This window comes from Excalfactoria chinensis, chromosome 5, assembly GCF_039878825.1.
Source record: "Excalfactoria chinensis isolate bCotChi1 chromosome 5, bCotChi1.hap2, whole genome shotgun sequence".
NCBI classification, from domain to species: domain Eukaryota; kingdom Metazoa; phylum Chordata; class Aves; order Galliformes; family Phasianidae; genus Excalfactoria; species Excalfactoria chinensis.
The window spans coordinates 18025946-18053221 of NC_092829.1; the positions used below are offsets into that span (position 1 = coordinate 18025946).

The 27276-nt window shown below is 40.5% G+C and overlaps 1 protein-coding gene across 1 annotated transcript; it reads left to right on the forward strand.

The window, feature by feature from the left end:
* The first annotated feature begins 674 nt into the window (after window positions 1-674).
* On the forward strand, window positions 675-25818 carry GTF2A1 (general transcription factor IIA subunit 1). Its single transcript, XM_072339309.1, has 9 exons — window positions 675-978; window positions 7410-7511; window positions 8559-8766; window positions 11315-11379; window positions 13256-13331; window positions 16055-16188; window positions 17008-17328; window positions 20052-20141; window positions 21275-25818. The coding sequence occupies exons 1-9, from the start codon at window positions 949-951 to the stop codon at window positions 21380-21382; spliced, it is 1134 nt and encodes a 377-aa protein (XP_072195410.1). The 5' UTR covers window positions 675-948; the 3' UTR covers window positions 21383-25818.
* The last annotated feature ends 1458 nt before the right edge of the window (window positions 25819-27276 follow it).

Genomic DNA, 27276 nt, shown 5'->3' on the forward strand with positions numbered 1-27276 from the left:
AAAAAGGGCAAAAATGGAAGCCAAGCCAAATGGCAGAGCCCCAGCAGCAAAGCCAGGAATTCTCAGTGCCACAGATTCTGTGAGGAACTGCTCAAGAGGCAATTCTGAGAGTGAGGGCCCATGCTTCCTGTCACCAGACCAGGTAAGAAGAGCTTCAGCACTCCGGGGCCTGGCTCTTGTAGCAGGGCCAGTTCAAGGCCTGTGAACGGAGGTACCAGCGCCTGCTGGGCCAGGCAGGGCTCCTGCGTTCTTGGAACTGCACAGTGAGGGGCTGACACCGAGGAGCAAACCGCTCCTACAGACCGAGCAGAGGCGATGTGCATTCCCATGCCCCTCCCTGGCCTCCGGCTTGCTCCGGGCCGTTATGAGCTGCCGGGCAGCGTCCTGCCGGAATCCACCCCGTCGGGCTCATCGCAGACGGCCGGGCCGCAGAGCAGAGGCGGCCTCCCCTCAGCAGCCCCGTGACTGCAGGCGACGCACGCGGGGAGGGACAGAGGCGCAGAGCCCGCCGGGGCAGCGCGTGAAGACTTCCGCCTCGGTAAGCCGGACGGAGCGGCAAGCAGACGGGCTAGCCCTCTTGGGTACTTCCGCCTCTGTAGGTGTCATGGCGGCGGGGCGGGCTCTTCACGTGACGGCGCCCCGCGCGACGCACTCTCGTTCGCTGTTCTCGCGGTATCTGGCCGCCCCCCCGCGCGCGTCCCCCGCTCGCTCTGGCCGCTCGCGCAGCTGCTCGGCTCTCGCTATATAAAGGGGCGAAGCGGGCAGAGCGGGCGGCTGGCGGCGGCGGCTGCAGCCCCAGGGCCGGCGAACGAGGCCGGGCCAGGCCGCGGGGCTGCCCGTGAGCCGGGGCGGGACGTGCGGGCTTAGGGGGGACGCAGCCGGGCAGGTTTATTGTTTTAGGGGCGACTCCCCCCCCCGCGGTTGGGGGCGTCCCGGGGGGCTCGGGACATGGCGAGCTCGACTAACACAAACCCCGTGGTAAGGACCGGGCCGGGGGGCGAGGGGGGCCCCGCGGGCGGCGCGGGCGGAGGGGGCCGGCGGGGCTCGCCGCCCCCTCCCCCGCACCCCCGTCCCTCGGGCCGCCCCGGCCCCCTCCCCCCAGCCCGCGGCGGGAAGGGGCGGCGGGGTCCGGGCCGCTCCCCGCGCGGCGGCGGCAGACAACTTGTGGCGCCCGACGCCGGGGCGGGGAGAGCGCAGCCGGGGGCGGCGGGAGCGGGGCGGCGGGAGCGGAGCGGGGGGCGCGGGGCGGCGGCCCGGGGGCGGGCGGCGGACGGAGCCCCGCGGGGAAAAAAGGCCGGGGCCGCCCGCCGCGGGCCGGGGTCCGGCGGGAAGGGGCGGGAGGGTGGGTTGGGGAGGAAGGGGGGGGGGAGCCGCCCCGGGAAGGAGCGAGCGCCGCCGGCCCCGCGCCCGTCCGGGAGCGAGCCGGGTGTCGGGGTGTCGGTGGCCGCGGTGGTGGCGGCAGTCCGGGCTCCCGCTGGAGCCATTTTATGTTGCTTGATCGGAAGGAGACGATGGTTGAAAAGCACTTGTCCCAGCCCCGCGGCAGCGGTCCGCCAGGCCCGGCCCGGAACTTTTCTGCAGCGAGCGAGGCAGTATTTATTTTACAAAGAAAACTCTCGCCCCCCTGTGTCCCTTCTCGTGCTTTCTGCACCTTGGCGGGCGGCTCGCTGCGGGACGGCTCGCTCCGGTTTGTAATAAGCAGTCACACGCACGGCCGATCCGATCGCCCCTCGGTCGCCGCTCCGTCCCCGGCGCACCCCCGGCCCCGACCCCCGCCCCGAGCGCCGGCGGCACAAACCCGGCGTCCGGCGGCAGGCGCGGCCCTGCTTGTGGCGCTCGGATCCATCATGGCTTCCCCTGCCTTTCTGCCTGCCCGCTCCTTGTGTTCCTCCTCCCTGCGGCCACCCTGTTTATATAGAGCCATTGCCGCTCTCTAATATAGACTCTGCTAGGATGGGAAGGTGCTTTCCAGCCCCACGTCACCGCCTCTCCATTTAAACACCACATCAGCCTTTAAATAGGGAGAGAGCCGCCGAGAGCGGGCTGGGAGGTGCGTGCATCGCGGCGGAGGCTGCCGGCCGTGCTTTTTGTCGCTCGGAGCCGGGTTTGTGCTCCTGCCTCGCTCCGCACTCGGGGAGCGGCGGCACTGCCCACGGCTCTCGGTGCTGGGTGGCTGTGCCTTGCACGAAGAGGGCACCGCCATTCTCCCAGCCTTCTGAAAACGCTTACCTTCCCTCCCCCCCTTCATTTTTTTATTTTTTATTTTTTAATTTTTTTTTTTTTTTATTTTTTTATTTATTTGAGTGTGTGTTTTTTTGTCCATAGCGTGCAGCTCTCTGTACCCTTATCGTTTTCCAAGGAGTTTTGCTGCTGGATGGGGAAAGGAGAATTTAGATATTCTTACCCAGCATGGCAAGGAGAGATGCAGGACTTGTTTCATGCATTCGTGTCTGGTACAGATCTTGTACCAAAAGCAGCATTAATATTGAAGTTCTGTTTATTGTTTATTTATTGTGTGAATGATTGTTGTGTGCTTCTGGTAACTGAAGGTGATGCAGCATACTGATATTTTGGAAGGTTTTGGAATTTTCACTATTGTTTGAATTAATTAGAATGTTTTGAGTATTATAGAGAAGTATACAGAAGGAAATGATACAGAGTTTCCTTCCTAAATCCAAAATCTTACCTGTAACCTGGTGTCATGAGAAGCAAGGAAGTAGCATTGCTTTGCTATTTTATCAACTGTTCTGAAACAAAATGTGGGACAGCCGTGTGCCATTGCATGCAGGTCAGCTGCTGGTAGGATACTTAATGTGTGTGACCCAAATCTGCTGGCTGTGCCCATCAACTGCTGGCTTTCTCCTCTAACTGAGAGGAAAGGGCTCTTTGTCTCTACAGTAAGTTAGCAGTTTCACATCCCTTTTTCAACCAAGTTATTACCTAGTAGGTAATAACTTTGTATTGAATAAGCATCACAGCACTTACAAATATCTTTGTTTTAACAACTTGCTGAGGCTTATCAGTGCTGCATCTCTGTGCTAGCACAGCATAACTTACGCTGAAAGGTGCTTGTGTTTGATCACAGTGTTAAGAATAATAGAAACTTAAAATGACCCAGACTCCCATTTAGGTTGAATCCCAAGGAAACAGTACAATTTTGCAGCACTGTGTAAAAATCAGCTCTATTCTGTAGTAGTGATAACCATATGTACCTCAGAGTTGCAGAAGATGAGCAAGAATGTGTGGAAGTACTGCAGCCAGCTGATAACTTCAGCAGGGCAGATTTTGGACCTGGTGTGTCATAGTATCACATCAGCATCTAATCAAATCTGTCCTTCCCAGGAAGGGATGTGTATAACATGGCAACGGTTTTATGTGGTATAAGGTTTTGTAAGTGACAAAGGTAATTACCTTGTAAAGGTGTGACAGGTTGTCATGGTCACGTTTAATTGCTTACAGAGTAGCTTGTATGTGCTACTTCTTTTTCACTCTTCTTTGGTGTAATTGTGACTAAAAGTAGTTACCTCTGCAGCGTGGCGTTCTCATGTCACACAGCTCCTAGCTGTATTCCCACAGACAGGAGAAACAGATGGGTAACATTTCAGGGATAACTGCAGAAGTAACAAGGAGAAAACTGCTGTCAGATGCACAAGGCATGCAGCGTGTATTCCTTTGTAATGTGTTGGTTATTGGAAACCCAAACTGCCCAAATCCTGACAGTTGTAACAATAATTAGAAAGAGGTGCAGGTTTTGTACCCTTGGAACTGATGGAATGTAGGAAATGCAGCCCCCAAAGGCATGTGGCATTGCTTAAAATAGCTCCCTGCATGCTCTTCTGATTTGGAGTGCATGTGTATGTAGTGGTCTCACCATGCTCAGAGTTTTCTTTTCTTTACAAGATATACAGAGAAAGTGAAATATAATTATTTCCGTATGTTCCCGGAGGGGGACGTATGAGATTTCAAATCTTTTCTATGTGTTTGTGGTTGCATCTAATAAATCAGGAATTTTAATTGTTGTCTTTAATCTATAGTAAGTGTTTGGAGTAGTGTTTATTGAAGAGCGATTTGAGTGTGTTTGCTCTTAAAAGGGCCTGAAGTTTACAGTAATGCGCTCTTTATGAGGAAAGCACTTTAATACAAACCAGATGAAAGCACGATTATTTTAATAGCAATCTTTTAAGTTTCTGTTATGTTCTCATTGCTTTCTTTGACTGAATGTGAAAATTTATGACAAAATGCAAGTCACCAGCTGTCCCACTGGGGGCTCATTTAGTAATTGCGTGCCCGTGCTCAGCGTTTCAGTAAGCAGTGCATGAAATAAATGATGATCTTTCAGCTCCAGGGATGTAGGTAGTTTGTATAAACAACTGGAGCATCTCATAAATAATACTTAGAGCCCACAATTACTGCCTATCTAAAAAAAGTACAGCGCACTTCCTTTTTAAAGGTTGGGGTTTAAGTTCTTAAATTCTATACTTTTATGTCTAGCTTCACATCTGTAGAAGTAGCATTTTATGCTGTTTTTCACCATTCTGTGATAGATGGATCTTGAGAAAGGCACTACTGCTCTGTTCATGGGTGTTTAGTACAGCTGGGTGCAGCCAGGGTTTGTCTGGGTATGATGGAAATGTGTACATGAAATTAGGAAGCACAGGGGCTCACCCACTACTTCATTATGAAGTGTAGATATTTTCTTTGCTCCTCATATAGCAGTGAGTGTATTGTGTCTTGTGATACCATGTGACCAGAACAGTACAGACTGCTGAACTGTGGGGTCAGTTCACTACGCCTAAATGTCAGTGTTTTTTTTGGGGCTTTATAATCTGAATGATACTTGTAAATGCACCTTGTGGAAACACCTGGCAGGAGGTGGTGACTACTGGTGGAAATAAGGGCCTGTGCTGAGTCTGCTTTATTAATAAAACAGTAGATGTGTGAAGGAGAAAATGCTGTCTCAGTTCTCCAGGAATTTCATTTGTAATTTCAGTTGAAAGGATGCTCCATTGACTAAAGTGAAGCAACTCATGTACCTAAGGATAAGTGTATTTATTTGCTGAAAGGTTTGGGCTTTAAGAAACAGATACCTTTAATACAATAAGAAACAATATGAACAATAGGTCAAGTAGCATTTCTGTTCTAGTTGAATTGTATAAGCTGTATGCAATTTGTTTAATTATAGGAATAATAGGACTTAATGGCATTAAGTAGGATGTCTTTTTGCATCTGCAATGAATTAAGTCTAAGTGGAAAAATAATCCTGTTAATGATGCTTAGTATTTCTCACAGCACAGAGCTAAAGTACTAGTGCTCAGGAGAAGCCAGGCACTGCTTCAGATGTCTCTATAAGCACCAATAATGCTGTACCTAGCAGCTTGGATATAAGTATGCCATACACTTTTGAAAGAAAAAGAATCTGTAGATTATCGGGTTTTATTTCTTTCAGAGAAGCTGAGTTTTGGACGTGGGTGCTGTAAAGGTCATTTTTAAGTACGGCAAACATCCACTGTTACTTGAGGCCAGAAAGTTTCTGCAGAGATGAGTAAAAGAAAGGATGAATTCTGACATTTCAGCTCTTTGATTTTTCTTGGTGTATTTTAAAGCAGACAAGTGGCAAACTGATACAATCTAAAATTAAGAACAAAAGGAGTGCTGATAGCCTGCCTTTTGCCAAGATGCTGAATTGTGGATTTTCTGACCAGTGATGTGGTATCTTTTTGGTGGTTTCCCCCCCTTATTTAAGAAAAACTACTGGAGCGTGCCCCACAGACATTGTTTAAAACACTATGGACGTAATGCACTAAGCAGCTTTCAGGAAACAGTATCCTGGTTCCAGGCTTCCAAGTAGGCTATAATACCACTGCACTTTAAGTTCCTACTTATTGGCTGCTCAGCTTTGTTCTGGGCTGGTAAGCCATGTGCATAACAGAGACATAACCGTTCTGTTTCATAACACGTGTGCAGTGTAATCTTTAGCATATCTGTAACGAATTCAGCACTTCGGGGATGCATTAAGCAACTGTGTATGCATAAAGTAAATGCTTTAAGTGCAAGCAGTAAATCCATGCAGATCCAGCTGTGCGTGTCTCACTGTGTGTGCTTGGTGCAAGCATTCTGCTGGTGCGCCTTAAGGACAGCCCTCCTAGAGAGCTGAACTCGCTGTGCCAGGACAGGGTGATTGCTTTGCATGCGTACAAGGTATCTGATGCAAGTGCCATCTCTCTGTAGGGGAAGATGGCATCTAAAATAATAGCACAGTTAGTTGCATTTCAGTTTAGGAACAGTAGGCACTCAGCCTGAGGAGCAGCCTCTGTCAGTGAAGTATGTGTGGTTCACAGGCTGCAGGTTGTTCTTAACTCAGAGCTCACAATTCTACCTTGCAATTAGATAGCGCACATATTAAACTCAACCAAAATACCATTGGGGCTTACACACGTAGGGAGGTTCAAGCAGTGGTGTTTGGTTATGAAGTACAACACCTGAATAATACAATTATCCTGTGTCTTTTGAGTTAAACATCAAGCATGAATTGATAAAGTTAAACATTTCTATTTAAAGTCACCCTTGTGTTTTAAAATTCACAGAGTGACTGAGGTTGGGAGGAGCATCTGGGTCAACCCAGAGCAGGGTGCCTAGGTCCCTGCCCAGGTGACCTGGGCATCTCCAAAGGTGGAAAGTTCACCACCTCTCTGGGTAGCCTGAAGTGAACTGACAGTAAGCTTTGCCAATGGCAGTCTAGACATGAGATCAGTGTAATAGTATGCGTGTAGCTTTGCCCCCTGAAAAATGTGTAATGTAGTAACATAAGTACTGACTACAAACAAAAGTCTGTCTTTCTTGATATCATGTCTTCAATAGATTCTGCAATAAGGTGTGTTAAGCAAGGACATTTGTGTATGGATACTTAGAGTTCCTAGGCTTCACTGTTTTTCAACTCATTAACATCCTGAACTGTATTTGATTCCTGTTCTAATAGCAAATGCTGCTGAGATTCCTTTTTTTAAACAAACAAACAAAAACTTCTAGTGTTCTTTAATGTAAATATTTTGCACTCATGCAAATGTTTTTACATATTCAGCATATACACCAGCAAATGGGAAACAAATTTTCTGAATTGTAAACAATCTCATTTTCCTTGTTTTGTGCTACACTCCTTATGGCTTGAGGTTTCTTTTGACACAAAAGATAGCAAATGGTTCCTTCCCTTTCCATCTTGTTAGAGCTGTTTGTGCTTATTTGTACTTTCTTAGATGTTTTAAGTCACTCAGAAATGTGCAGTGTATAGTGATTGTAAGAGGTTACTTTTTTGAAGGGTGGGAGGAAGGGAGGATCTAATGTTATAGTGCTAAGTTCCTTAAAAAAATATTAAAAATAATACTAATGTCATATATATGTATATTTTTTTACAGCCTAAATTGTACAGGTCTGTAATTGAAGATGTCATTAATGATGTCAGAGAAGTTTTTCTGGATGAAGGAGTGGATGAACAAGTTCTTATGGAACTCAAAACAGTAAGCTGAATTTATTTATTTATTTTTTAATAGACCAGTACATCAAATGTGTCTTAGTCCTGACTGCTGTTGTACGCAGTAAAAATGCTGATTTTTAATTAGTGAAGCACAATATTTGCCTACGTGTTTGTAGTCCCATATCATTTGGACTATTCTGCGCTACAAAAATATCTGCCCACCTTGTTTACTTCCCCTAATTTGGCATGACAAAACTTGACATAAACTAACAACAGACATCTGAGTCAACAGTGTAACCATTTTAGTCCCTGAAAAATTATATCTTAAAAAAAGGAAAAAGATGTGTTTAGAGGTAAACAATTCCAAAGTTTTCTGTGGTGGAAAAATAACTATGTCCACTCCACTTGATGGTTTTGTCTTATTGAAGGAGTGTGTCACAGATGTGTTCTGCAGGTTACGACATAAAAGATTAAATGGAGAAAGAGGCAAAGAAGGAAAATAAAGGAAGACTTAGGAAGTTCTTAACAGGGCCCAGCAGTCCTGGGTGCCCTTATTTTTATTGAATACTTATGCCTCTCTGTTTTTGTGGTTTTTTGATTGTGGCTTTGCTTGGGAGAGTTCAGCTGACATCAGGAGCTACAGGGCTGGGGAGGCTGAGTTTGATATCATTGCGAAAACTGTTGGTACAGTGCAGCTTGTATACCCTTTGTACACTAGTAGATTCTATTGGTATGTTTTCAAGCAGCTTTTATTGAGGAGTTTTAGGAAGAAATAGTTTTGGGAAAGTCTCTAATAAATAATAGATTTTTTTCTGATTCATGTTTCTGTAAGAGTTATTTTGGTTCTTCCACAAATAGAAGTAAAAATGAATGTTAAAGCTTATTTTAGCTGACTATTTAATTCTTCTTATTAACACATTACCTATGTGGAGTTTTCTCCTTAATCTGTATTTGCCCAGGGGCTTTTTGGCTAAATAGACTTCAGTCGATAAACAGTGAAAACAAATTTAATTTTTTAGTACTGGCTGTGTTTTTGCAGATCCTGTATAGTAAAAGTCTACAGAGATTTCTTTTTGCTTTCTCAAACTAGCTGTGGGAGAACAAGCTGATGCAGTCCAAGGCTGTAGATGGCTTCCATTCAGAAGAGCAGCAACTTCTGTTGCAGGTGCAACAGCAGCAGCAGCAACAGCAGCAACAACAGCATCATCACCACCACCATCACACACAACCTCAACCTCAGCAGACTGTGCAGCAGCAGACTCAGCCACAACAGGTTCTTATTCCAGCATCTCAGCAAGGTCAGGCTTACGCTCTAACCTCTCTGGTGAAAGATTCAAATTAGACCAACTCCTTACTTAGCATATTCTAAATTTATTGGAAGACTGTTGATTTTGCAGGTAACCTTAAGTCTTTATGTGAAACTTGGCCCCTACTTGACTATATAATGGTTCAAGTGAGCTGTTTCCATGAAAAAGTATCCTGACATTTCTTTTAGTCTTGAATATGCTTAAGATTTTGAAAAAGTTGAATTCTTTCTATGTGATTTATTTTTTCATAATACATGACTTTCAGATTGTGACAAAAATCCATGAACAGCTTTTTAATTTCAAGACAATATACAGAAGCAGTTGGCAGTTTATTCAGAAGATAGCAATGCCAATAGAAGCAAATAAAGTTTAAAACCAAAGAGTTTGTTAAGCAAAAGCAGATGCTAGGATGTGAAAGGACACTCAAGGTACATATAGGATATGTTTTTCATATTAGAACAGGTTTTCAGTATAAAGCGTAATGGCTGCTTTTCTTGCAGCTTTAGCAGATTGCGCAGTGGGAGTTCAAGGTACACTTTGGTTAGCTGTAAGAGCAGTGTTTCTTGTAGTAACTGTTTTACATGTTCTCAATAATGTAAGGAAAACATTTTTGAATTTCAATTGCAGAATAGTAAATACTACTGGATTTTACTGCTTATATACTGCATAAAAAAATCTCATGGAATGCTCAAGTTGAATTACCGTATGCTATTGCAGTGATTAAAAATATTTATCTGTGATAGTCAATCAGGGACTTCAGTGTTTATCAGATTTCATAGATCAGTGCCTATGTTGACATAAGCACAAGAGGGAACTATGAGCTGCTTTTCTTCTGCCTCCCAAAAGAAGTTTATATTTAAGACAGAGGGGAACTAATGTGAAAGTGAAAGGAACCTGTTACCGAACCTGTTACCAGTCTTTGTTTTTTTTTTCTTATTTTCCTTCTTTTTATTTTTTTCTTTTTATTTATTTATTTATTTTTCTTTTCTTTTTTCCTGGATATAAATCAGTTGGGACTGCTGGAATAAAATTTGTTTTGATATTTAAGACCCTTAAAAGAAGCATCTTGAAATGAGCTAGTTACAGTTGGCAGGCTATGCAGACATTTCTACCTGGACCTCTAGCGGTTGCTTAGATGAACAGCTGTGACTGCTGACTGCATTGCCCACCACTAATATGGAAATCCCTGTCCCCTGGTTCTGTCTTTGGGTTGAATATGATCCTGAATACAGTAGTATATTTAAAATTGATTTATTGTTGCCCTACACTGTGGCCTAAGACCAAATGACAGATGACAGTGTCTAAGATGTAAGAGGTTCCTACTGTGCTGTGTGTGATTCTGGCACGTGGTCGTGATTTCGTGAAAGTCGGAGAGGTGACTTTGGATCTTGATACAGGACTTTGGGGCTTTTCTCTCCAGAATCTTTCCAGCAGCATTGTTGTTTCAGTGTCCTTTGTTACAGAATTGGATTGAGAGTGCTATATTGATGATTAGTTCGTATTGCTTTGTTGTATTCTAATTTGCTGGCACTGATGTTGGAGACTTTTGGACAGTTTCTTTGTGATCAGTATTTTTTGTATGTGCTTGGGTTTTTTTTTATTTGGTTGTTTTTTTGAGAATTGATCACTAGTAGTTGATGTTTTTGGAGAACTCTTGTGCTGAATATCAGCAAGTTTATTGGGAAAAAAAATACTGTGATAGGTCGTTGTGGTTTAGTGATTTTTGTTGTCGGTATTCCACATCAGAACATCATGCAGTTAAAGAGTTAATGTTCTGGTTCCGTTTTACTGCCATTTTGGGTTCGGGGAGGGGCGGCATCCCCGGAGGATTTGGTGCGAAGAGGAAGCGGGTGGGACTCCGAACCGGACCCCAGCCGCTCTCTGTCTCTGGCTGTCTTAGCACGCCGCGGAGAAAAGCACGTGCTTCCCTCGCACTGTGGTGGTTTGACTCCCACTTTGGGTTCTCTTCTCTCTCTCGTTTTGTTTGATTTGGTTACATTTAGTAAATTCCCGTTCCTCCTCAGATCGTCGCCACTGTGTTTTCTCTTTGTTAGAACTATCTGCTCTCTCTCCGCCCTTCCCCCTCTCCCGGAGCGCATGGCTCGGGGCCGGCCGGGTCGTGCGGCAAACGCCTTCCTTTTTTCTCCTTCGCTCCTTTGTGTCTCTTTTTTTTTTTTTTTTCCTCCTTTTTTTTCAGTCTTTTCCCGAGGCCTGTGCCCACTTGTCGCGGTCTTATATCTAGGGATAACCCTGTGACATAGCTTTCAGAAATACGTTTAAAATTTTACTGGTCGGAGTAGGTAATTGAAGGCATGGAAGCAAAATCTGTAAAAGGCAAGATAGCCATACTGCATCTCAGAGCTGCTGTTGTATATTGTCTTGACTGTAAAACTTTTAAGATCAGAGATTACTCAGTAGCTGTTTTTGCTGTGAAACTCACCTGGTATTTGTGTGATGTCTTGTCAAAGTTATTGTGGTTTGGATGTTATTTTTGATAGACTGTAGTATTGATGAAGTGCTGTATTTTTCCTGTTTATAGCACCTCAGCAGCAGGTTATTGTGCCAGATTCCAAACTGATACCGCACATGAATGCATCGGGCATGGTAAGGAAAGCTGAGGCTTGTACATCTATATGCTGTCATTGTTTAAGTTGTTTTGACTGAATAGTGAACACAAATCTGGTATTAGTCATCAGAAGCTTAAAAGCAGGACATGTTGATAAAACTGTCTGCTTGCTTTCTGAGTTCTGCTACTGAAATGACAATCTAGAAGTAACCAAGGACTTAGTTTTAGTAACAAAGCTTAGGACTTACCTGGATCCTGTGCTTTAAGTGGATGGTTGGACTGGATGATCTTGGGGGTCTTTTCCAAACTTGGTGATTATATGATCTTATGATTTCAAGTGTGGTAAGCCTAAACTTTATTTAAATTAGAAATTGGAGTACTCTTGGTGCTAATCTGCATTATGTACTTATCACAAGCTAATGTAACACTATTGAATGATACAAACATTGTATTTGTTAGATACAGGAAACAGCATCGACTGTTCCAAAGTCTCAACTTATAGAAAATGAGAGTTTATTTAGCAACTCAGATCCACCTTTTCTGGTCGTGTGATTTAGATTCTTTATAGGAGAATATAAAACAATATGGTCATTTATCCATTTCTCTCAGTTTTTATCTCAAGAGGTTAATTTTGCTTTTGTTTTTTTAAATGCCCTGGCTTAATGAAATAAATATAGATATATATACTTGGTTCTTGAAAACAACTGCTAATAATATTTAAACATCTTAAAACCAGAATGTATTATGTTTTTACAGCTTCTTTGGTAAAAACATATGAAGCAATGTTTTATGATTAGTCAAGGCATTGGTAACTTTCATAACCTTCAGTTCTCTATTACCTGCTGACCTTGTTATAGAAAAGAATCTGAACTTCATTACTCAACTAGAAAGATGTACTCAGAAGCTGGGAGCATGCTAATGTCTGGCTTTTCCTAAAGCATTTTACAGCTGTTGTGGGGATTTTAAAACTCAGGTGCTGTCAAAACAAGAAAGAAATGTAAACTGCAGAAGGCTATTATTCAATAAATACTCTTTTACAGAACTAAGTTGGAATATTTATGTGTTTCTAATAAGCTTTTAGATTGGTATTAAATAACGTGTCTGACCTTGAATGTCTTGGAGAACAGCAACTAATGAGAATTTATTTATCAGCCTTTGGAATATATGAATGCAGAAAACCACTTTAAAGTTTTGTTTGTTTTTCTGTTATTTTGGAAGTGGTATTACTACTATATGGATCAGTCAGTAAGGGGAGATTATATTTCTTATAACCATGATGTTATGTACTCTACCCAGTAATGAAGTTTAAATCCTTTCAGTTGCAGAGGGTAATTTCTCATGGTTCCTCTGTAGTGAGGAAAGGGAGGATTTTCAAAAGGTAACTGCCATTAGACACTTGAAGTAGAAAAACCTCTGGAGAAATCTGTCTCCCTGTGTGAGTCAAGGACTTAATGCAGATTTTTGTGTTTGAAACTATGTGAATTGCATTAAAATTTAATTTCTGTAAGATAGAATCGCTACCCACTGAGAAGTCCTTGTGACTCTTCTAACCAGCTGTCTTGAAAGAAAAAATAAGTAATTCTATGAGCAGTCAGTATACTGTGTGCTTGAAAGAATTCACTTGAAAGAATTGTGTTATTTGGAACTTGAAATGTAGATTAATTGTAGAATGAAGAAAAGTGCAGATCTGATCGCTGCTCCTTGCAAAAACAAGACAAGTGAACATAGTCACTGCTGAAGTACCTTATCTTCAGATTTGTAGGCTCATGACTTCAGCTGCTCTGAAAATGTAAAACTGCCACCTAAGCCATGCAGTATTTTATTAGTAGGTTGGGAGCGGTACATGTTTTCAGGCATTATGTTGTAACATGAAACAATGGCAATGCTTCCTAAAAAGCTTTTCTTGTATTTCAGAGTGCTGCTGCCACTGCAGCTACATTGGCTCTCCCTACTGGTGTTACTCCTGTTCAGCAGATACTTACAAATTCAGGTAACTCTCTTTTAACACTGAGGTCATGTGGTGGTTTTGTGGTTGCTTGGGAGGGAGAAATTATGGATTTTACTTGCTGTCATATATTGTTCATATATCAAAATCAGGGAAAATTAGACTCTTGGACTGTTGCTCACCAGTCTTACAAACCTAACAGATTCTTTGCAAGTATGTTCATGAAGACAGACACTACTGTCACTTCCCTATGCTTATTTCTGAGTATTGTGAGGCATGATTTGTGCCTCCGGTGGCGCAGCGGTAGAATTCCCGTTTGCAACACCAGGGGGCCCGGGTTCGAATCCCCCCCTGTGGAGCAGGGGGTAGAAGTGCCGCTCTGCTACACAGAGGGCTCGAATCCCGGGAGTTGGACTCGATGATCTCTAAGGTCCCTTCCAACTCGCACAATACTATGATACTATGATGATACTATGATGATGTGAACCGTATTGGTGACAAAAGTACAGAATAACTTCATCTGTAACTGCAGATAAGATGTGCCTTAATAATTATGGTTCCTGCTCTGGTCATACAATGGAATTCCTAATTTTGGTGGCAACACCAATTTTATACTGTTATGCTTTATGCTTAGAATATAAATGTCACCTTCATGAACAGCTTCATTAACAGATGCTTTATTTGGGGCCATTCACTTTAGTGCTGGCAGTAGTTATGCAAGAGAAGAGGCTGATCCTACCTCACTTAAAACCTCCTTTCAGGTTGTTGTAGAGAGCAGTGATGTCTCCTCTGAGCCTTCTTTTCTCTAAACCAAACATTCCTAGTTCCCTCAGCCTCTCTCCTCATAAGACCTGTGCTTCAGACCCCTCACCAGCTTCACTGCACTTCTCTGAACACACTCCAGGGCTTCAATGTCTTTCTTGTAGTGGGAGGCCCAAGACTGAACACAGTACTTAGGTGCAGCCTCACCAGTGCTGAGTACAGAGGGGCAGTCACCTCCCTGCTCCTGCTGCTAACACTATTTCTGATATGCCATTGGCATTCTCGGCCATATGGGCACACTGCTGGCTTATGTGTGACCAACACCTGCAGATTTGTTTCTCTGTGCAGTCTTCCAGCCAGTCCACCTCAAACCTGTAGAGTTGCCTGGGGTGCTGAAGGAAGATCTGATGAAATTTGTATCCTAGAATCAGTTGCTTTCCTTGCCAGAGTAATTCAGTTAGTCCGCTCAGAATCATCTGGAACTTAACCTTCCCGCTTTATCCATCTGAATGTGTAGTGGATACATGGTTGAAATAAAATTGAGATGTGTATCTGTTCTAGAAATTTAAGATCTTCTAATTTCTAAGGAAGAACATTCGTGCTTTAAGACCATTATATTGTTACTTCTGTTACGCTTATTGTTTTCTTTTTCAGTTGCAAATATTTGTAACAGACAGGTGCCCAGTGAGGTGGATTGAGAACTGGCTGACTGGCAGAGCTCAGAGGATTGTGGTCATTGGTGTAGGGTCTATTTGGAACCCTGTAGCTTGTAATGTTTCCCAGAGGTCAGTATTGGGCCTAGTACAGTATCATCTTCAGTGACCTCTATTAAGGGTTAGAGTGCACCCTCAGCAGGTTTGCTGATAATACAAAGCTGGGAGTAGTGGCTGACACACCAGAAGTCTGTGCTGCCATTCACTGAAACCTGGGCAGGCAGAATTGGGTGGAAAGGAATATTAGGAGTTTCAACGAGGGCAAGTGCAGAGTCTCACACCTGGGGAGGAATAACAACACATACCTGTAAAGGGTAAGGGGCTGGCTATCTGGAAATGATCTCTGCTGAGAGGGACCTGGGTGTCCTGGTGGACATTGTTGACCATTAGCCAGCAGATATCGATATTATCTTGGGGTGCAATGAAAGGAGTGTGGCTAGCTGCTCATGGGGGGGTGTTCTCCCTCTACTCCATCATGGTGAAGCCACATCTAAAGTACTGTGTCCAGTCCTTGGGCTTTTCAGTTCAAAAAAAAGATAGGGAACTTGTGTAGAGAATTCAGCATAGAGCTACAAAATGATGAGGGGCCTTGAGCATCTCCCGTATGAGGAAAGGCTGAGTAACCTGGAGCTGTTCAGCCTGGAGAAGAGAAGACTGAGAGTGGAATCTTATCGATTCTTACAGGTATCTAACGGGTAGGAGTGAAGTGGATTATGCCAGACTCTTTTCAGCAGTGCTGAACAACAGGAAAAGAGTTGATGAGCATCAATGGGGGAATACGGTTCCATCTGAATATGAGAAAATCTTTGTTTTATGTGAGGGTGGCATAGCACTGGAACAAGCTGCCCAGAGAGGTTGTGGAGTCTCCTCTGCAGATATTCAAAACCTGCCTGAACACTTTTCCTGTGCATCCTCCTTTAGCAGGGAGGATTTGACTAGATGATCTCCAGAAGTGCTTTCCAACCTACAGTTCTGTGATTCATTTGTACTCTGCCTGTATAATTTATCTTAGAAAACATGAGGTGTGTTCCTGAGTAGGAATTAATGTTTGAAATACTATCTTGCTTTAAAGGTTTAATCTTGGGTTGCATGCTTCACAATGATAAATAGCAAACAGCCATATAAACACTTCCTTTCTGGCACAGCTGCTATGGCATGTTACCTTTTCATGGATGAAAACAGAATACAATGCTCTTTAATTGTTATATTTGTTCTTTCAGGAAACAGGTTTCTAAGGTAATTTTAAATGGCGATATCTGTTCTTTGATTAATTTGGTGTTTATCTTACTACAGGCCAGATCCTCCAAGTAGTTAGAACTGCAAATGGAGCTCAATATATCATTCAGCCACAGCAGCCAGTTGTTCTACAGCAGCAGGTCATACCACAAATGCAGCCTGGTGGTGTACAAGCACCTGTTATACAGCAGGTAAAGAAAAGAAATTGATAGGTACACTTGAAAGTAAAAACCTGAGAGTAGTTATTAAATGGGCTTGCATTTTTTGTTGTCAAATTTGAACAGTATACAAAGACAGAAGTAGTATGTTTAGAAAAGGATTGTGTTAAGGATGTTTTCAAGGATGAAATGTTTTGGAATTTTGTTTCAATTGTTGTTTTTATTCTTGTAAGGTTCAGACTAGTATTGGTTTAAAATTGCTGTTGTGTGGGTCCAATGATAATTACATTCTGTGCACAATTTTAGTCAGTATCCTTTCACAAAAGTATTGATCGGTTAAATGATTTTGTGTTGTGGCATATGTAGAGGAAAATGCCTTTTAAAAAAACCCAAGCAAGTAAACAAAAACCCAAAGCATATAAACAATCTGCACCAAACCTGGACATTTCATTACTGAATACAGTACGTTGTTTTGCCAGGATTTTTTCAGTTACAAGCTCAACTGTGCATCCAGATTGCGTAGGCATTGAATTTATTATTGTGTCACAGTTCTGCAGCTTAAACCTGAATAACAATCTGTAGCGAATTTCAGGTTAAGTATTCTGTAAAGAAATCTCAAAAATAATCTATTTGAGTTTAAATGTTACTCTACTGTGCTTGGAATTTGAGAGCAGAAAAACACCAAGTAATTAGAGAAGCTGTGTTATTGAAGATTTAATTACCTGTCTGATGTAGATGGAGTATTAGTAACTTCTTTCTCTAATTAGTCCGAGTCGGATTGATATGCTTAATTGTCTTCTGTAAGTGCTGTGGTAGTCTGGTGTGTTACCAAGCGCTATACTATTCCATCAGGTTTTGGCTCCAATTCCTGGAGGGATTCCCCAGCAGACAGGAGTGATTATTCAGCCTCAGCAGATCCTGTTTACAGGAAATAAAACTCAAGTTATACCTACAACAGTGGCTGCACCTACACCAGCTCAAGCACAGATTCCTGCAGCTGGACAGCAGCAGCCACAGCAACAACAGGCACAACCACAAGCACCACTTGTTCTCCAAGTTGATGGAGCAGGAGACACATCATCTGAAGAAGAAGAAGATGAGGAAGAAGACTATGATGATGATGAAGAGGAGGACAAAGAAAAAGATGGAGGTGAAGATGGCCAGGTCGAAGAGGTAAAATTAACATCATTTCAGAAGATTGCAGAATGCCTATATTTCATTTTTAACCCCACATTACTTAAAGGAAAACTGTAATCCACAAAGAATGTTACCTTCCCATAATCTTGAAAATATCTGCTATCTTTGTACTGTATTTTCTTTATATCCCATACTGACATGGTGGAAACTGTTATTATCAAAGCACCTTGAAATGCAGCTGGTGTGGCAGGGGATAACAACAACAACAAAAAAGTTAATTATGATGAGTGCCTTTTCAAAGACTTCAGCAGTATTATTTCTGGTGGTAAGAAAAGGTCAGCCCTGATATCATGAATCCCTCATAAGCAGATGGAAATAATTAGCTCCATTTGACAGGACGAGGGGAAATGACCTCAAGTTGCACCAGGGCAAGTTTAGGTTGGATATTAGGAAGAACTTCTTTACAGAAAGGGTGGTTAGTTACTGGAATGGGCTCCCTAGGGAGGTGGTTGAATTGCCATCCCTGGATGTGTTTAAGAGCCGTTTGGATATGGTACTCAGGGATATGATTTAGCAGAGGTTTTTTAGAGATAGGGTACTGGTTAGGCTGCGGTTGGACTTGATGATCTTCAAGGTCTTTCCCAACCTGGGTAATTCTATGTTTCATTTGGGACAGAGTGCATTCCAAAGCCAGGTGGTAGGAGGGATGACACGAGGTGGGTGTCATACACTGAGAGGACAAATAGATGTAGTGGTTTGGCCGGCGTTTTACTCACTGTTAGATTGCCTTATGTTATACTAGAAGGGGCCTGAGAATGAAATTTGATTATAAAGCATTTTTAAAAACACATCGGACCTTAATTTAACTAAGTGTGGAACTAGGATTAGGAGCAAATGTTCTTAGTAACCTGCTTAATAGCACTGTGTGCTTAGTTTAGATTTTTCATTTACTTGGTTTTGGACTTTAGACAGTGGTTCTTACCAAGTTTTGTTTTGTTGCACCAAAAAACACCACAGAAAAAGCCAATAAGCTAAGAGAACTTTTACTACAGATTCTGGCAGGAAACTTTGTAGTCCCTAAATCTATCTGTAAGATGAGTTTTGAACTGTCCGACATTTACACAGTTCTCTGCAGATTTTTTGTTATCTTAAAATTTCATTTAAAATCCCAGTATGAGGAGCATTTGAAGCATTTCAATATCTGTATCATCCGTGCATTGTATGCTGGTAAAACTTAAATTTTTTTATCAAGGAGTTAAACTGGCTTTTCTGTAATACATCTACAGTAGTGTCAAACAGTATTTTTCTATTAGAAGTTCTATCCACATCACCCTTTCCATTATATTGATTGGTACTGATGTCAGTTTTGAATGTCTTAATAGTTGCCTTGGTAAGTATGGATCATCATGCTTCAATATTGTGTTCTTCAATGTAGATTTTTTTTTTTTAATATGCCAAGGCTTTATCATCAGTATGCCAGAGACCCTCCATTACTATTGCTTGCTTCCAGCATTCATCAGCAGGCAGTTAACAAGTTGAGTAATTCTTTAAAACTTAATTATAACAATACTTACATATCAGGAACTCTGGTACGCCTTTCTCTTCTCTCACTTCCATTTTCATAGTATAGCTTATATATTTTGGGGCACGTGGCAGGTAGGAAGATATGATTAAGTAGAAGATCTAAGAAAAGCCATTTTGCATTTATTAGTGGTTGTTTTAAGCTTTTGAGGTATTTGCTGTTTAGATGAGGTAGAAAAAGAAGAAGAAGAAAAAAAAAAGACAAATTTTTGCAGAAGCATTCTCACCATACTGCATAGAATGTAGTGTGTCAGATTTCTGTTTTGACAAACATTAATGGTCAGGTGCCTGAGGAAAGCAGTGAGAATGATCTAGAAGAGACATCCGATTGAGATATGAGATTTAAGACAATCCTCTTAAGTACAGGTGGGAAGGTCATGCGAGGAAGGAGAAATGAGACTTGCTGTTCAATGGTGATACTTGTGAGTACCCTTGTGGTGTCGTTTTGTAATCTTGTAAGACATGCACAGGTCTAGAGAAACAGTAAAGAGCAGAGGAAATAATACAACTTGGAAGACTTCTAAGGAGGAAGGATCACTTGTAGAAAGACAAAAAATTGAAAAGAATTTTTAAGGAAAGTGAAAATACTTGTATCTGGAGAAGTTAATTTTATCTTTCTATGCATCATCTTAAAATATCTTTTTTCCTCCTCTACAAACTTCCTGCTTGTGTTGAGATCTGTTTCTTTTTGTGCTGTGTAAGACAAAGATAAGAAAGACCTGGAGTTTCTACTTCTACTGGAACCTAGAGAGAGATGTTTTATTTGCGCTGTTTAGATGCTTTAGAAAAAAACAAACAAACAAAAAATATATATATGCATAAGGATACATTTTTGTGAAGAGACATTGCAAGCACTAGAACTTCTACAATAAAGGAATGAAAGTGGTTCTGGTCTGTCACGTTTTCATGTGACATGATGATGAAAGACTGCTGTGCCCATAATCTGTCCTGAACACTGAAACTGGGCACTGAAATTGGTATGCATCTCCTTAAGAACTGCATCATGGAAGGCAGAAAAGAAATATACGTATGCCCTCTGCTGGAAAGCTGAATGCTTGACACCTCAAATGCTTATGTAGGTCCATACCAATAGACTATAGTCTTGTCTGGTATGAATAATCTAAGTAACAGCTATAACTTTACTAAACATTGCAACTTTTCTCATGTGTTTCTTTCAGGAGCCTCTTAACAGTGAAGATGATGTGAGTGACGAGGAAGGACAAGAACTGTTTGATACGGAAAATGTTGTTGTGTGTCAGTATGATAAGGTAAAATATAAAACAATGCAAGTAATCTAAGTTCTCTTATTCCTTTAAGTCATAATTTTTAAGTGATGAAATATCCTTGTCTGACTGCCATCTCCTCTATGATTACGACTTTTTTTTCTGTATGTTTGCCCCAAAATACTTCAGTGTATGTACATTCATCTTGGAATTATTTTATATTTGTCCGAGGGATCTTGGACACTTTTTTTTTTACTGAGGTAATAGATTTTCTTTCTTTTCCTGTGAGGTGACTTGCACTATGAAGAATAAGCGTACTTTCTAAAACAGAAGAAACATTGTTGAATGAAAAAGCTCTACATTGCAAAGAACTGAGTAAAAAAATCTTCAGTTGTTTCTGCATTCTGCTTAGACTTTCATATTTCAAAAAGAATTCAAGATTGAGAAAGCTAATATCAGTATCTACAGGCTAGCCTTCCTTCTCTTCCAGATAACAGTCAGAAACTGTTAGTTTGGAAACAGTTCATGAGAATTATGAATGATCTCAGAACAACAGTAAGGAGAACTAGTTGGGAGCTACTAAAGCTGACCAAGAGCAACTACTCTGAAATCCTCACCCTCGGAAAAGAACTTAGTAGGGGAGACTGTCCGTCTTATAACTTCAGAGCCATGTGTTTACTTATCAACCAACCACTGTTCAGTCTGTTTTCATAAAATGCCAAAACAATAGCTCAGCTGTTCTGAACAGAGTTCTCTCTTGCACAATATGCAGCACAATATGCAGCAGGTGCCTCTGGCACAATGAGATGAGGGCAAACAGGTAGCAGTGCCCACAAAAAGCATCCCACCACCTTCTGTGGTCTGTCTCTGGAGATAGATAGTGGTGGCTTTATATGGTGAAGGGATGATTGTTTTTTGAATCCTAGTAAACTTAGTCTTACAAGGAGAAATTTCATAGCTGAATTATGTGATGCGTGCAGAATTACAGAGTTTTGAGCATGTTAGTTTTGTGGTATCAACTAGATACCACTAAATGCAGAATTGATTTTCAAAATGTTTATAGTAATTTAGTAATGCGTAATTGTTGTTTTCATTTTTCTTGCCGATATAATTCACTATATAGTTTATGTATTACTGCCTCTTTCTTTGGAGAATAAAACTTTTTCCCCTATTTTTAGATCCACAGAAGTAAAAACAAATGGAAATTTCATCTCAAGGATGGCATCATGAATCTTAATGGGAGAGATTATGTATTTTCCAAAGCCATTGGGGATGCAGAATGGTGAAGTTTTTAAGACAAACAAAACAAAAACTCCCTGTAAAAGGAAAAAATGTTCAAAAGCAGGAAAGGTTGAGACTTGGACATATTCTCCAACCAAAATGTGTTTCTGCACATGAAGCGTAAACAAAAGTATTGGAACAAAGGTAAAATGTGGCAACAAAGACACTACTTCAGATGAGCAAGCCATGGACTGTAGCAGCTATAGCATTGTCTGGGAGCTGGTTTTGTGTGTTAGGAATACCTTAATTATCAATTCTACATACAGGTACCTACAGCTGGTATTTAGCATGTAAGGCTTTGTCCCCCCCCTTCTTCCCATGGTTTAAGATTTTAAAATACTTCCAATGATTGAAGGAACTCTTCCCTGTGATAGATTATTAATCTGAAAATGCTTATTGTGTGTACAAATCTTTGCTTTGAACACTTCCTTTTGGTAGTGAGGATGGTCAGAATGTTACTTTGACTGCGTGCAAGCTTTGTACAGAAGGGTAAGAATTAAGGTGTTAAATTTTAAATAACTTGTATAGGGAAAATATTTTTAATTCTGATATGCTCATTAATTATAATATCTATTTGTGGTTTTCAGTTCAGTTCCCCGTAAGCAAGTTGTTGTTCCTAGCAGTTATAAAATGTTAAAACGATCATTTATATTTCAAAGTTATTTTAATTTCATATAAGTGATACTTTTCATTTAGGACTGTATTTTTATTTTTATTTTTATTTTTATTTTTTAATTTTAAATACTAAGCACCTGTAGCTCTGGGCTCCCCCTGCCCCAAAGTCAGACTGCTTATTTTTTTAATTATATTCTTGCTGTTTGGTGGTGGTTTCAGCATTGATGAACTGAAACAAATAATATAGTTTCCACTGACTTCTTCAAAGGCTTTTTGGAGGGCTTCTGAATCAAATGTGTAGGTAATCACACAGCAGATGCATTCCTTTACCTACTTACTACATCCATAGGACAGACATCCACTAAATTTTTCATAATGAAAGTAATGTTAAAACTATTAAAATCGTGGCTGCAGCTCTCTGAATCGAAGATCTGCTTTGCTAAAAATATGGCCATCAGTTACTTGCAGTAGTTAGTCTCTCTAAAGTTTCCAGGTGGCATGTAATTTCACGAGGAGAGCTGCACGGCTTTGAGAACATACATTTTATTAAAGTGTCTATAGACTGACTTGGTAACAAAATCACAGATAGAGGCTCTAGATCTTTGTGTAGCCACTTTCTCATATGCCTTTTCCAGAGGTGTGGTTTTGCAATAATTTTAATCAACAAGGTTGTTTCCCTCTGCTTCCCCTTCTCTACTGAGAACTGAATATTTTTCTTCACACATTGGATATTCTTGCAAATTCTGCTTTCAGAAAATGCAGTTACTTTTGAATGAGGAGAGGAAATGAGCATTATACCTGAGAAACTGTTGAGGAAACAGTGTCTGTGTGACTCACCATTTCAAACACTTTTCTTTCCACGAGTCCTTGGAAAGGCAGTGAGAAGAACCCAACAGACGTTTTAATTACGTTGAGAAAGACTTGCAGAAGCAGACAGTTGACCCATAAGTTCTGCCCTTTTTCTGTCACTCTGGAGAATGAAACTTACTAAGCATTACTTAATGAAGTCACAGGTATATAAGCACTGCCCTAATTTTCATTCTCTCTGATTTACTTGCCTTCAAGCGTATTCGTAGTTTCAGTAGTATTTTAACAGACAAAGTCCTCCAAAATACCCCTCCAAAGAGGGTTTCTTTACTGTGATTTTGTGTATCTGTGCTCTCATTGATAAAGAAGAATACTGCCTCTAGGCCTTGCCTCGAGCCATATGGTTGTTGTAAGCCATTTACATACATAAGCTTTATGAACAGTTAATTGATATTTTTTTCTAATCCATTCTTTTGTAATGTCATTATTTAGAGTACATTTTTGGCTCGGGGCTTCAAGGTCTCTCAGAATGATCGGTGTTTGTTTTCTTCTGAGCAAAGTGGATGTTTTAGTTATTATTATTATTTGTACCACTGTTGACACTTCTGTGTACAACTGAGATGAAGTCAATATTGTACCCACTAATTCCTTCCTCCTCCTTTTCCATATCTATTACCAGTGAGTCGTAAGTAGTGGACTTAAGAAAAACTCCCGTAACAGCACAATTAAACCAACAAAAGGAAAAAAATCCCTTTAGCTATAGATTCTTGATGAGACTATTGGAACCCAGAGAACTTGGACAACAGTTGTTTTTCATATGTCTTAGGAATTTTTTTACCCATGGACTAGAAGCTATACAGCCTTTTTATTTATTTTAAGGGATAGCAGGATTTTAAAGGTAACTCAAGTTTATGCTGTTCTGAAGGATGTCTGAAGCTATCTGAACTTGCAGTCTTTTGCAAGCTAATTGTATGATATGCTTTTCAAGTAAGTTTTGTCTTCAAATACAAGTACCTGTGAAGTTTTCTGTAAGCCAGTCAAACACAAATATACCAAACTGTGCTCTTATTTCTACATCAAGTGTTCCTTTTTTAAATCAAAAAGCATGTTTTAATTTTATTTTATTGTAGCAGCTTGCTGTAAAAATGTAGTTTGCTTAATTTTTGTATTGTACTTGAATTTTAATCATGGTTTTAACAATGTAATTGAACAGACCATTTCACTAGGTTCCACAGAAACCATTCCTTCAGAGGGCAAGGGATTCCCATGTTCATAGTTCATAAATGATTTTTTTTTTCCCTTGGAAATAGTTTTTGACGCTGTTTTTTTGTTTTGTTTTTTTAAATAGTTCAGTATTACAGAAACAAATAATGATTTCAAGAGGACTTATTTAAAATTTGCACAGATAATGGAGCACCTTTTAACGACAGAAAAAATGGGGACAGATAACTTCGTTATCGTAACCGTGATGACTGATGGAAGTTTGCAGAGCAACAGGGCAGAATTGGTACTCTTGTGCTTTATTGGTTTGCAGAATGCCTGTTTTGCCAATATGGCAGGTTGTTTTTTTTCTGCTGGTTTCCTGAAAGACTAAATCTCCTGTAGTGCTTCAATCATAAAAGCAACTTTTTTTGCTCTAATTCTGTTGGGTTCTAGTGCGTGCAATCATTTAAAAACATCTAAGTTGGAAACATGTTCAAGTATGTTTTCTTTTAAAGAGATAATAGAAAATTTAGTCACATAAGGAACTTTATATTGGACTATTTAAATAAAATATGATTTTATCCCCCCTGAGTTGCTGGTTAGTGACAAGATTTCTTTGAGGCCTTGTATTCCTTGTTCCAACATTGTACTCACAAGTTGCATTTGAACTTCATTCAGCTTCCTTAATGCAATTTAAAGTGGTAATTGTGGTCTGAATTATTTCCAAGATGGTGATACCTGATTCTGTAGCACAGTTTCTAGAAAAGAGCAAAGAACACGTTGTGTCATGTAATAGAAAACCATTTGTAAAAAAATTCTGCTGCAGAATAGAAGTGCTAACATAAATTTCACCGAGTCTGTGAAAATAATTCTACCGTTGGGCAGTTAGTGGTAATTATGTCACCATAAAGCATTACCAGAGAAAAAGTCCTCAATTCCAGTGGATCTCCAGTTGGAGACCTTGTTAAGTAAAGTGCGTTTTGATTCAGTCTCCTCAGTTTGTTTAAAACAAAAACAAAGAAACAAAACAATCCTTCTAAAACAAAATGGCCAAAAATTCTTCCCAAAGAAGATTCCCATCAACTGCAATAAGATGTTCAGGAGGTGAAGAGTAGTCTTAGGATAATGCACACTGATATTGGGCTGCTTGACACAGCACCATGGGGTTTGTTGCGTGCCACCCCCTTCCCTGCTCCACACACACAACTGAAATCAGAGTTATTTTCAGACTTTGAGAGTAATGACTATAAAAGATGAAGAAACTTGCACATCGTTTTGTATTGGTGTCTGGCATTTAAAGTCTTGTTTTCCCATTGCTGTGATCGGTTGGGAAATGTGTAAAAAAAAAACCAGTCCATTCGTTTCCCTGTTGTCTACTTTTTTTTAGGGAGTTCATGCAATGTGTCCTTTAATTATTATTTGGCGGATTTGACATTGTGGAACAAAAGGAGCTTTTTTAACAGGATGAACTACCTTGAGTTAGCTATATGTACAGTCATTCAATGAGACATGTTCCAGAGTGCATAGGGTACCAATAGAATATGGAGTGGGGGAATATCCTTTTTTGCTGTTCTGAGCTACTATTGTCAACTGCTGTTGTACATATACTGTTATGTGTAAGGGGGTAAATATATTTATTATGTTTGTAAAATTCATTCTGTACAATTGCAGATCAAGGTTGCTCCTCTGTGATATACAGGATATTATGTTTCAAAGGCCATGCTTGGAATACAATTAGAGAACTTAGTATTTTGATGTACTAAGACCTATTTTAAGTTTAATATTTTGCCTTTGCAAAAACTTTAATTAAAGATGTTATTTAAAAATGCTTGCCACTTCATTTACTATCTTGCATGTGCATTTGTTTAATATCTGATGTTTAATGCTTTCTACTGAAGGGTCTGAATTAATTTTCATAACACAAGTAACCTCTCAGTCACCGACATGTTGAGTTTGCTTTGTAGGCTTTCCACTTAATCAGAATGACATGAAAACTCACATTTTAATCTCGATTCTAGACATCTGTAATTATTTAAGAACTATTGCCCCATGGTAACTTGAGACTTAGGTCTTGAGACAAGATTGTTTGAATAACTTGGCGTGCAGTCTGGAATACAAGTACTGTAAATGGAAATACAGGATAATATTGGGAATGAAACACATGGTTGTTGGAGGAGAACAGGCTGATAGAAAGGAGGCTCAACAGTAAGACTGATTTGACCGAATTGCTTTCTAGTGCAAGCAACTGACACGTCTTCAGTTCTGGCTAACAGTAATCTGTTGAGACATTACTGGTGCTTTATTTTTAAACCTGACTTTTGAACTTGAAATCATTTTCAAAAGGATTGGACCAGTGTTTTGTGTAGGTTTTGTTTTGTTTTCTTTTACTAGGACTTCTGTCTGTTAGAAGCCTGGTCAAAGTCTGTAGGTGTTACTGCTTACAGTCAGAGCAGGTTGTGTCAGTTTTCCCGCAAAGTATTTTTTTTTTCTCACTAATGAGATTATGCCAAAGCACTCTAATCCTTTCAGGGCTGATGACATCTCTGGTTATCTGCAGTTTATTTGATTATAATTGTTTGTTATTTTTTATTTTTTAATCTTTATTGTGGCTATATAACAATCAGAAAAGTAGTTTTATGACAAACTTTTCCACTTACTTTTGTGTGACATGCTCATGCAATTATATCTTTTTACATGGTATAAAATGCCTGTCCTTGCTTGACTTGAAAAAGGATAATCTGGAGGTCATACAAGGAGAACAAATACTGAAAAATATACTTGGCTTTCCAGAGGATATTGAGTTGCCCAATAGTTTCCGGAGTTCAAAATCCCTACTCTAAAGACAGATACAGGTGAGCTGGTGTTTTAAAATGCCTTTTAGCAATAATTACTATTTAAAAATGCAGCTGGGTGCATTTGGTTTACATTTTCAATCTTAGTTCAGTTTTGTACAAAAAGTTACTGAAATTGAATACAGCAGGTATCATGTTCAATATAATGCACTTAGGTAACAAATGCAAAACAAAGCCTATTGTTACATTGTAAACAAAACTTTTAACCACAAAAGTGTGGACGCATGATTCTGTCTAGTTAGAAGTGCTTTTCCTTTGCTAGAGGTGCCATACAAAGCAACTGCACTACAGACAAGTCCTCTAGACAACTGGAAGAGGAGACACGTTTGGTTTCCCAGGAGAGTTGGGGTTCTACTTCTCAAGGCGCAAGAGTCCATGCGGTACTGGAGAGGATTTAAAGCCAAGCAGATGTAAGTATATCC